The sequence below is a fragment of the Branchiostoma floridae genome, chromosome 11 (genome assembly GCF_000003815.2).
Source record: "Branchiostoma floridae strain S238N-H82 chromosome 11, Bfl_VNyyK, whole genome shotgun sequence".
In the NCBI taxonomy this organism is placed as follows: domain Eukaryota; kingdom Metazoa; phylum Chordata; class Leptocardii; order Amphioxiformes; family Branchiostomatidae; genus Branchiostoma; species Branchiostoma floridae.
Window position 1 is genome coordinate 21,567,117 of NC_049989.1, and position 12,137 is coordinate 21,579,253.

The following is a 12,137-nucleotide window of genomic DNA, read 5'->3' on the forward strand; positions in this document are numbered from 1 at the left end:
TCATTCAAAATGGCAAGCTATGAGTGGAAAGAAAACATAACCCACATATATGAATTCAAAAATGAGTTTAGTGACCTGTGAATTTTCATGTCGCCGCCCTAGTGCTAAAGCTAAAGAAGGTTAAAGTAAAAGTAGTCCAACAGCCTTTTTAAGGTTGCAGGGTCAGTGGGTTGTTATCCACTGTGGAATTAGGGTTGTAACATGGATATGTCGTCTCTGACAATTACTACCCGTAAGGCTTCTCTTTTTGGGTTAATTTTGACAAACGCCTGGCCCATTTTAGTCGCGGCGGGGAGCGGACTAGTCTGTGTGACACAAACTCTGCTGTCCAGGGCTGAAGTAACTGGCCCCTCCACACAGAGGAGGCCTGCAGATGTTGGGCAGGCTGCTATAAGCGAGATTTAATCAGGCTAGGAGCGGGCTGGCTTCCAGCGGCAGACTTCCCGGCCTCGCGCCGGGGTTAGTGGCGTCTGACACCACCTGCAGGTTGTTAACGATCTATCCCGGAACAATCCATCAGCCTCCAGGGGGGATGCCACAAGTAATTAACGCTAGTCCGCGCGTGAAATTCATTCCCCTCCCCCTCCAGATAGTGGATCAGTCTACCCGAGGAAAGTTCCGCGGGAGATAATTGAGACATCGTCCGCCTGACACGGCTGTATGTAAGCAGCACTGCCGCACTGATGGACGCGCGCCGTGTATGTTTGGTTATGGAATCTACCGAAAATAAACGGACAGGAGCTAGTTAGTGACAGGGCAGGGAGCTTCCCTAGGGTTTAAACAATGAGCCCCGTTCTACGTGTCTCTGATTATTTACCCATAGCTAACCCCAGCGGGAGAGGAAGTCCCTTTTAATCCCCCACCCCAGGATTATAGCGGACCCTCCCCGGCGCTCACTCCGTGACACGGACCCCGGGTCAAGGTTTCACCTTCACGCGAACAGGCAGAGCTGTATCTACATGTGGCCGTGTCATATACACTCCTGCGATCATACTTACAGACACATGTGCATAACACAGACACATGATATCATGCCTGAAATCCTGAGCAAAAGACGTAAAATTATACCTGCTAAGACATGCTAAAACATTGGAGGCTGTATGTATATACACGCATGGTCATGTTATACACACTCGTGCGTACGTATGACATCATACCTTCTGACACTTTGTGTATAACATAGAAACGTGATATCATGCCTGAAAACCTGGCGCGTAAGACAAAAAAGATGTGACACAAGAGCTGTCTACCACTCAAAACTCACGACTATAACATGTCCAGAACCGAGATATCTACATCGGAAGTTTCAATGGACTTTATCGTAAAATGTCTGTTTTAAGTCTAATCATTTCCTGATCACACACACACACACACACACACACACACACACACACAGACACACGCACACACACACAGACACTCACACACACACAGAGACGAACCCACACACGTACACACACACACACACACTCACACGCACAGACAAACACAACACACACATATACACACATACTTCCCTCTCTCTCTCACACACACAAACATACAAACTACGTATACCCAACACATAACCATCTTGACGAATGTAAGTAAAAGACGTGACTTACCTTCTGGCCCGTCCTTGGTGTCTATCTTGTTCTGCTTGAGCTGCAGGCGGGAGATCTCCGCTGACTGGTTGGACACCACGCCGCGCAGCTGCACGTTCTCCTCCGTCAGGCGGCCCAGCTCCTCCTTCTGCTGACCCAGCGTGTCCTCCAGGTTCTGCCGCCGGTCCACCTGTACAGGTGCGCGCCAACAGGTGTGAACAGTCACGTATGGACTACCTGTCCACCTGTACAGGTACGTGCCAACAGGTGTACACCAACATACTGCCAGGTGTTGATATATGGGTTACCTATGCACCTGTACACCAGCATACTGCCAGGTGTTGATATATGGGTTACCTATGCACCTGTACACCAACACACTGCCAGGTGTTGATATATGGGTTACCTATGCACCTGTATACCAACATACTGCCAGGTGTTAATATATGGGTTACCTATGCACCTGTGCACCAACATACTGCCAGGTGTTGATATATGGGTTACCTATGCACCTGTACACCAACATACTACCAGGTGTTGTGACATCTGATTCATGTAATACACAAAGTTTTGCCCGTTGACTAAGAAATGAGAAGTTCCAGTTTACCTCCTCCTGCAGTTCCCTCTGCAGGTCCTCCGCCTGGCTGGTGAGTTTCTTCTCCAGATCGTCCAGTCTCTTCAGCAGGGCGGCGAGGTCGGGGCTGGGGGTCAGGCCGGGCTGGGGGGTGGGGTAGTCCGGGCGGGGGGTCACCCCGGGGGCGGGGGTGGGGATGGCAGTCACGGGGCGGCCATACTCGTCTGTCGTCACGACCACTCTCTGTGTGACAGGGCGGCCGGACTCGTCTGTCACGGGCCTGCCGGACGCGTCAGTGACGGCGACGACTCTCTGCGTCACTGGCTGGCCTGACGCGTCTGTGACGGGCCTGCCTGACGCGTCGGTAACGGCGACGACTCTCTGCGTGACAGGGCGGCCGGACTCGTCGGTGACGGGCTGCCCGGACTCGTCTGTCACCGTCAGGACTTGCCCGTCCGTGGTGACGATCGCCAACTGCGTTACGGGCCGGCCCGACTCGTCTGTCACCGGGCGGCCTGACGCGTCGGTCACGGCGATCACGCGCTGGGTCACCGGGCGGCCAGACTCGTCGGTGACGGGCTGACCTGACGCGTCCGTCACCACGGACACTCTCTGGGTCACGGGCCGGCCGAACTGGTCGGTAACGGGCTGTCCTGACGCGTCGGTCACGGGGATGACCGCCTCGGGTCTCGGCTGGGTGACGGGGCGGCCGTACTGGTCGGTCACGGGCTGGCCGTACTGGTCTGTGACGGGGATGCCCTCCGGAACTGCCGGCACTCTCTGGGTCACCGGGCGGCCGTACTCATCCGTGGTCAGGATCACTCGGTCTGTCACCACGGATGGCGCATCTGTGGGTCCTGGGAGGAGGGGGGGGGGGGGGTAGATGAGAAGGTCACCAACATTAGTCACACAGAAGGAGGTCACTCAGCAAACAAAGAGACAAAATTCATATCCATACATTTCCATTCAGACATCTATACATTAGTCACACAGAAGGAGGTCTACTCTCTGTAGGCCTGACAGAGGTTACCCGTGTAACATGAGAAGATGAATGAACGTGCCTGCGGTTGATTGGGCAGATCAGGTTACTGGTGTCACCTCGTTTGGCCCTGGACTGAATGTGTTAGCTTCTGTCGTTGTCTTTACCTGTCCGCATATGTCGTGTAACAAACAATGCAGTCTTAAACACCTTTGTCCTCCTATATTCACCTGGCACCTATTCTATATTTCAAGTCTTCTTATACCTTTTCAGTTGAGGCAAAGACATAGAAACAATGCTGCTGAAGGTACGAGGGATAATCACTAAGTTCTGAGCCCCACAAAGAATGGTGTACGACTCGAATAGTATCAATCATCACCACCTTTCGAATTATCGTGCTCACTACTTTCTAGTCGACGTCATTTTAAAAATCAGTAGATAAGAGGCAAGACAAACAAGAGTGAACTGTGATCAGAGCGGAGGGTTGAGTTTTTCATGCCGTAAAATTTTCAAAGACATCGTATTTTAGCTAGAAAGAAGTGGGTATCTGACTTTCAGGTAAGCACGTTGACTTGCACACCACAAGTCGTAGCTCAATTGTTTTTCTACTCTCTCACCTAGAATTATCGGGTGTCGCTGCAAGGTCATGATCATAATGATTTGAAATTAGGTGGTAATTGATATTGATAGAAGACATGTACATAATTATGGCCCGAAACTTGAGTTTAGACTTTCTGATACTTATGACCTCATCCTGCAAAAGTGGTCATTGCTGGAGATAGAAGGGTCATTCTGTGAGCAAGGTCGACGGATATTGACCGAAAATTTAGAGGGGTAAGTCCCTATAGTTTAATTCAGTGCTGGAAGTAAAGTGTTAGCATTTTTCTATATTGAGTTTAGCTTGTAGACAGAACATGTTTAAGTAGACTGTACAAAGTGATCTGCCTTACCTGGGACAATCTCGGGACCAGGCGCCTTGGTGGCCTCCTCTATCTTTGTCATCAGTTCCACCGCAGCGTCGGTGACCGCCTCAGCGTCCGGCCCGGTGACGGCCTTGATGGCGGCTGTAGTCGCCCGCGGCTCCTCGATCATAGCGGTGGTGATGGCCCTCAGCACGTCGGTGACGCCGATTTGGTCACCTGGCGCTGTGGTGGGACGGACACCTGGCAGCCTGGTTACCAGGGCGTCGATCTCTTCTGTTGTGACGTCCGGAATGCCCGGGATTGCTTCCAGGATGGGCCTGCCGGAGGCGTCGGTCACTGGGCGACCAAAGGCGTCTGTTACGGGGCGGAATCCAGGTGCGGCTTCGGTCACGGGTCTTCCGGACGCGTCTGTGACCGGGCGGCCGAACGCGTCTGTGACGGGGCGGACTCCGGGTGCAAGTCCGTCTGGACCAGGTGTGGCGAACTCGTCAGGTGCCAGCGTGACTCCTGGCGCGAGCTGGGTGACGGGGCGGCCATACTGGTCGGTGACGGGTCTGCCGGACGCGTCTGTTACCGGGATAACTCCAGGTGCGAGCGGGCCGACTCTCTCAGTCACGGGGCGGCCGGACTCGTCAGTCACGGGGCGGCCGGACGCGTCAGTTACCGCACGGAATTGCGGAGCTGTCACCGGTCGGCCAGAGGCATCGGTCACAGGTCTTCCTGAGGCGTCGGTCACGACTCCAGGGGCCACTTCCGTCACAACTCTGCCGGACTCGTCAGTCACAGGGTTGCCGTCCGCGTCGGTTACTGTGCGGAATAGTGAAGGTGCTTCGGTCACTGGTCTGCCGGAAGCGTCGGTTATAGGTCTTCCTGAGGCGTCGGTCACGACTCCAGGGGCTACTTCTGTGACAGGGTTACCGGACGCGTCAGTCACAGGGTTGCCAAAAGCGTCAGTTACCGTACGATATGGTGAAGGCGCTTCGGTCACCGGTCTGCCGGAAGCGTCGGTCACTGGTCTTCCGGAGGCGTCCGTTACGACACCAGGTGCCACTTCTGTTACAGGGTTTCCGTACTCGTCAGTCACAGGGTTGCCGGAGGCGTCGGTTACTGTACGGTATGGCGAAGGTGCTTCCGTCACTGGTCTGCCCGAAGCGTCGGTTACAGGTCTTCCTGACGCGTCGGTTACGACTCCAGGTGCAACTTCTGTGACGGGATTTCCGTATTCGTCGGTCACAGGGTTTCCAGAGGCGTCGGTTACTGTACGGTACGGTGAAGGTGCCTCGGTGACCGGTCTGCCAGAAGCGTCGGTCACTGGTCTTCCTGAGGCGTCGGTCACGACTCCTGGGGCAACTTCTGTGACGGGATTTCCGGAGGCGTCGGTCACAGGGTTGCCGAAAGCGTCGGTTACCGTGCGGTATGGTGAAGGCGCTTCCGTCACCGGTCTGCCGGAAGCGTCGGTCACAGGACGGCCCGACGCGTCGGTCACGACTCCAGGGGCTACCTCGGTCACCAGTCTGCCAAGTTCATCGGTCACAGGGTTTCCGGAGGCGTCGGTTACGGCACGGACTCCTGGAACCGCCTCCGTAACCGGTCTACCGGACTCGTCTGTCACAGGGTTTCCGAAGGCGTCGGTCACCGTGCGGAATACAGGAGCTGCAGCGGTCACTGGTCTGCCGGAAGCGTCGGTTACAGGTCTTCCTGAGGCGTCGGTTACGACTCCTGGGGCCACTTCTGTGACGGGGTTTCCGTACTCGTCAGTCACAGGGTTGCCGGAGGCGTCGGTTACTGTACGGTATGGGGAAGGCGCTTCTGTCACTGGTCTGCCGGAGGCGTCGGTTACAGGTCTTCCTGACGCGTCGGTTACGACTCCAGGGGCCACCTCGGTCACCAGTCTGCCAAGTTCATCGGTGACAGGGTTACCGGAAGCGTCTGTAACCGCACGGACACCGGGAACAGCTTCAGTGACGGGTTGGCCGGACGCGTCTGTAACAGGGTTTCCGAAGGCGTCGGTCACCGCACGGTATACAGGGGCGGCAGCGGTCACCGGTCTGCCGGAGGCGTCGGTGACAGGACGGCCCGACGCGTCGGTTACGACTCCAGGGGCCACTTCGGTCACTGGTCTTCCGGACTCGTCGGTCACAGGGTTGCCGTCCGCGTCGGTTACTGTGCGGAATAGTGAAGGTGCTTCGGTTACTGGCCTGCCGGAAGCGTCGGTTACAGGACGGCCCGACGCGTCGGTCACAACTCCAGGTATCGCCTCGGTGACGGGTCGGCCGGACGCGTCTGTCACAGGGTTGCCGAAGGCGTCGGTTACGGCACGAACACCGGGAACCGCCTCGGTAACGGGACGGCCGGACTCGTCAGTTACAGGGTTACCGGAGGCGTCGGTCACAGGGCGGAACACAGGTGCAATTTCTCCTGGAGCAGGTGTGACTCCAGGTGCGATCTCTGCAGGTGCGATCTGCGTGACGGGCCGGCCGTACTCGTCCGTCACCGCTCGGCCGGAGGCGTCGGTCACAGCGATAACTCTGCCGTCCGGCACTCCAGGTGCAACTGCTCCGGGACCAGCTGTGACCCCAGGTCCCACAGGTGCCACTCCTGGAGCAGGTGTGACGCCAGGTGCGATCACCCCGGGAACGCCAGGCCCAGGTGTAGCGAACTCCTCGCCAGTGATGGCTTGAATGGCCTTCAGTGTTGTGGCGATGCCCTCAAGTTCAGCCCTTTCAGTCGTCAGGCCTTCCACGATCTCAGCCGGAGGCGCCTTGGTGGGTTCTAGCCTATCCAGCTCTTCCGTGACCTTGGCGATCTCCCGCGTGGTGACCTCCAGCAGCGCCGTTACCGTGCCAACCGGCGGGAGTTCCGGACCAGGCGTGCCGGGAGCTTTAATGTCCGGTGCTATCCCAGCATCTCTCTCCAGACTGCCCAACCTGTCCTGCTGCTCGGCAAGTTGCGCGTTCAGACGTTCGCAGCACTGCTCCAGTTCCCTAATCTTATCCTCCATGGCGTCAATGTCGGCCACCCGGAGCCCCTGTTCGTCCACCTGGATCAGCAGCTGGGCCAGCCGCTTGCGCTCCTCCTTCAGCTGCGCGCCCAGCCCGGCCACGTACTCCCGCTGCCCCTCCAGCGTGGTGGGGACCTCCGCCAGGTCCTCAGCGCTGGGCTCCACGGGCTCCGAGAGGGACGGCTCCGGTCTACCGTTAACGGCCACGCCTACGCCTGGCCTCGACAACAGCCCATCTGGTCCATAACCATTACCATTCCCATTGCCATTTCCATCAACCTTTTTCAATAATGTGTCCAGCCTCTCGATTTCGGTGGTCTGGTTAGCGACCTGAAGTTGCAGCTGTGTGCGAAGTAGGCGTTCCTCTTCTAAATCTGCCGCGAGTTGTTTGGCCTGGGTAGTGACCTCGACTTCCAGACTTAGCTTCAGTTTCTGTGTCGTTACTTGCTGCATCATCACAGCGCTGGTCAGGTTCGCAAACCGACCCTCTAAGTCCTGGCAACACTGAGAGCCGTCAGCGGCAGCCTCACCGGCTTCTATTTCGTCGCGTTCTGCCAACATTCCATTGACTTTGTCCTGAATGGAGGCCGCCTGAGAAGCTATGGTCTGATCTATGACGGCTGTGTAGTTCGTTAGTTGTGCAAACATTTGTAACCGCTGCTGCTGCTCTCTACCGACCAAGTTTTGAAGTCCACTAACCTCGTTTGACAGGCGCCCGTCCAGCTCGGCGATCTTCCGACTGTTCTCGAGGATCCCGGCTTGCAGGTCTCCGTTCTTTTCCGCCATGGCCGTCTTCATCTCCGACTCGCGCAATTCCGCCCCGATCATGGCAGTGTCTATTTTCCCCGTCATGTTGGCAACGTTAGCGGCAAGGTTGGCCCGTTCAAGCTGCTCCTCCAGAACACGCGTTTCCAATTGTGCGACCTGGTCGCAGCAGCGGTTGATGGTATCCTCGTTGTCGGTGAGCCGCTCCATCCCCTCGGCCAGCTCGGACTGGAGCCGCGCGGCGAGCGCCTGGAGCTCTCCGGTCACGTTCTGCAGGCCGGGCGGCGCGGCGCAGGAGGACGAGATGGCGTCCGCCGCCGTTATTCTGAAGGTGTAGGTGCAGGAATCGTCATGCTCGTCCCTCCGTACTCTCTTCACGACGTGCCCGCGACTGCGGCCGGTACGCAGGGCCGGACCGCCTTCCAACAACACGGCGTGAACCAGGAGAACAAACACAGTCAAAGTCACCCCAGACATGATTCCGCACCCACAGACGTGGCCTTCCTTATCAGCGCTGTACAGCCGACCGGCACAGTATCCCCCAAACGGCTACTGTGTCCTCCTGGGCGTATCTAACTAACTTTATAACTTGCCGTTAAGTGTTTTACATATGCACGGACTCTTACACTTTGAAGGAGGGGGTTTCGGGGTAGTGGTTGGTGTAAAGGTCAGGTTAGACGTTTCGTCATAGCTGCTTCTGGACGTCCTTCTGTACACCATGGAGGGTTGTAACCCACTCGCACTGAGAACAGGTAGTGGCTGACGACACGGCAAGCTATAACGACTTTACACTTCTATATAAAAGTAACTCTTTCTCCCAGACGAACTTGGTGTACCATAAATGCCGGGGATGAAGCTGGTCGGGTCAATGATTTGAACAAGTGCTTTGAATTAACGAAACTGCTTGTCTACGCCCCGCGTCCCATTGACTCAAATTATGGTCTGTACAACCCCCGGTGCGCACATGCGGAGAACCAGGGATTCCTACTCCGTCCTAAGCCTGCACAGGCAGCGCCTTGTCTGTGGAACACTCACAAATACACTTGTCCGCATTCTTTCGGCCTGTAGTTGGGGCATATGTGGGGCCTGCCTGTTTCTAATAAGACCTAACCTTCATATCGTAGCTCAAACTACGCGGAACAAAGAACTTAATGACCGCAGCTATGGGTACGGCTGGTTAATGAAGCAAGCGTAATGCCTGTGTGTCTATCCACATGACGTGTGGGGATTGTCCGGGGGAAGGGGCGTGAGGGTCAGTGGACGGGGGGGGGGGGGGTCTAGGGGATAATTGAGCCGTCATGCCAGAGGATGACCAATTCTAGAAGCTTGTGTATAATGTACAGCACGCTTTACTGTTTGTAGTCGGACGCACCGACTAGCTATGGGTTGGCATCCACGGGTAGGTTTAAGACGATCGTACCGCTTAAGTTATGGCAGCGTGACAGGAGAATTAGTCTCCGTCTGCCGAAAGTGAAGTTAACCCAGACGATTTCGGCGGCCATGTGTTTCTGTGGAGCGCGCCCCGACCTTCTGCACGGGGGCACGTGACCCTGTCAGATTCCCCACAGTAAAGGGGCGTGTGCGCGCGTCGGGGCAGGTGACACAACACCGCCCGGACAGGCAGTCTGTACAGGGGCTATCCATTCTATATAGGACCCATCCATTCTCTACAAGGGCCATCCATTCTCTACAATTCCCTTCCATTCTGTACTAGGCCCATAAATTCTCAGACAGATCACTCCACGTCAGCAACAACAAATCCTCCCAGCGACGTGGGCGGAGAGAACTATGCGGCGGCGCTTCGCACGGCCGAATAAGTAATGAAGAATGCCCGACGGGATGAAGTAGACGAATGTTTGGCTGTTCCAGTATCGGGGTTAATAGAGATCCTAGTCCTGAATAATGACTTGTAATGATAGGAGACGCAGGTTTAACGATAGGCTGTACATCTTACAGGACACCAAACATCCACCCGACAGTAACGCTACGCCGCCGTCTTATGTCTTCCATTATAGAACACCATCTTCCAATCTCAAGGTGAACGACTCGCCGTGCACTTCCCTTTGAAGCCGCCGACAAATGGTCGGGGAGACAGAGGCACAAAGCAGAGGTCCGGACTGTCGGGTTGAATGAGGGTTGGTTCAAGGTGCCTGCTGGTTCCTATCGAGAGGAGCCCGGGCTGAACTTTCCACTGAACCGCGCTCCGCCAATTTTACCTGGCTGGTACAAAAACCTGTGGCTAGTTAGGCCTCGTGTTTGGCTAACAGTGCTTTATGCCCCCCTAGATCCATCTACGTAAGAAGGGAAGAGGGGGGGGGGGTCGTTAAGGTACTGTACATGTCTACCAGGGGGTGGGGTGTAAAAGATCAGGCCAGCCCCCCAAAAGAAGATCACGATTTTTCATCCGAACATCTGCTTGGAGATAAGGATCACTGTATTCAACTTTAAGTGATAACGCCATAGTAAAATGCAGTAGTAACGTTATGCCTGACACATTCTCGGGAACAATGGGCCAGTTTTACTTGACCCAAACAAACACCTTTCAGAAATATTGAATCGCTTGATGCAAATGTGTAGTTGACATGTCAAGTTTGGGTATTTCGACTCAAAAACTTGAGTCTTGAGAGTCCGAGAGAAACGGATAACGGGCTCAGATCAAGTCCGTTTTGTGGGTATGACTGCGATCTGTGTACACAGGCATCCGCTAGTGGTGTTCCGATTTAAGTTTACATTTTTACCTAGTGCTGCGTACCTAAACTCATATTCAGGTTCAGGTCCGGATTCAGGTCCAGCAGTTCAGGTTCAGGTCCGGACTTTGAGTCCAGACCTGAACCTGTCATTGCATATTATGTGCACTAGAATTTTTTTTGAAGGGGAGGTGTGCATATGGTGCATATAAATTTCATGTTAGCATGAATTGAAATGCAATGTGAAAAATACATGCAAATTAAATACAGCCAGGGTAAGCACAAAATGTTTTTTGTCTTTTTCCAGTGCAAATTTCACTGTCTATGGAAGGTTTTAGATGGTTTAGAACAAAAAAGGGAATATAAGTGACAGATTGCTTTTTGCAAGTCAGGACTTGGCTCCGGACATTTAGGTTTTTTCTGGACTTGGACCTAAACATTTTTAGGTCCAATTCAAAATCCAGGCTTTAGGTACGCACCACTATTTTTACCCTTCCTCTTTTAACTATCATATGAAGTCAGCACTGCTGTCTTATTTCCAATCTACATCACAAGAATGCATGTATTTTCGCTACACCGTTTGGCGAAAGTTAAAAGTTAGAATATATATACTGTCTGCAGGAAAGTTAAAAGTTAGAATATATAACGTTACTGTCTGCAGAATGACATTGCAAACGTTACACAAGACTATACAATACCATCCGAACTCTTTATCTGTTCTACGTTATGTTACATAACCTCACTTCAGACGCTTGAAGCCTGAAAAACATTGTTATATAACCCAATATCTATGGATAAACATGGTTTCAGTCTGGATAACAACATGGTCATAACTGATTCCAGAGTTCAGAAAACACAATAATTAACGTAACATACTTCGTCCTTGAAGGGTGTGTGTGATATCTTCAGGATCATGTCAGCTTGGTTACCTTCTTCTTTATCCACAAGGAATCAGAAACGGATGGGAGAAACAAAAATCACCTGCCTTCTGTTTCTTGTAACGTTAACACCACTGCCGTGGCCTGACAGAATGACATCAATGGACACGTCTTTGAACTTGCGATGTAGTAGTGAGAAACGCCCCTCCTTCCTCCCCGCGGTGAAAATGGACGGGTCCGTCTGGCTGGGATGATTGACAGCTGAAGGTGACGATTCTGTGCTAAACTCCTGTCGGTCTGCTGGTTGTACTTGACTGGAACTGACTACGACAGGACATACTAGTGCTCCATTCCCTTCGTTGGCGACAATTTGAGTTACCATTGCATAAATATACCATACCCTAGCGTTACGAAAACTGAATTCTGTGACTGGCGAAATGTAGCAACCTGAAGTACGCCACGTAAAAAAGCGCAGCAAATTGGCAGACTGCACAGTGATCAGATTTCAGTGAATTCACGAAACCAAGCAAGTTGGACTTCAAACAGCAATGCAAGATACGTGTAAAGGCATCGTAATGTTTCACTCAACAGGTGCAATTTCTAAAAGATTAGAAGAAATGTTTCACTCAACAGGTGCAATTTCTAAAAGATTTATAGAAGAAACTTTGGTTACGATACTTCTGGGACTTTTCGCGGTGGATTTAAGTTCGCGTAACACCATAGACTGCAGTCTAATACCATAAAAGA

General features: G+C 53.4%; 1 protein-coding gene across 1 annotated transcript in view; it reads right to left on the reverse strand.

Annotated features, from left to right (window-relative positions):
- Positions 1-8,646, reverse strand: part of LOC118425948 (mesocentin-like) — a 43,657-nt gene extending 35,011 nt beyond the window's left edge. Inside the window, exons 1-3 of the mRNA XM_035835119.1 lie at positions 4,087-8,646; positions 2,191-3,014; positions 1,605-1,773 (exon numbers count right to left, since the gene is read on the reverse strand). Coding sequence (XP_035691012.1) covers positions 1,605-1,773; positions 2,191-3,014; positions 4,087-8,302 — 5,209 coding nt within the window. The 5' untranslated portion in view covers positions 8,303-8,646. The remainder of the gene's footprint in view (positions 1-1,604; positions 1,774-2,190; positions 3,015-4,086) is intronic.
- Positions 8,647-12,137: the final 3,491 nt, after the last annotated feature.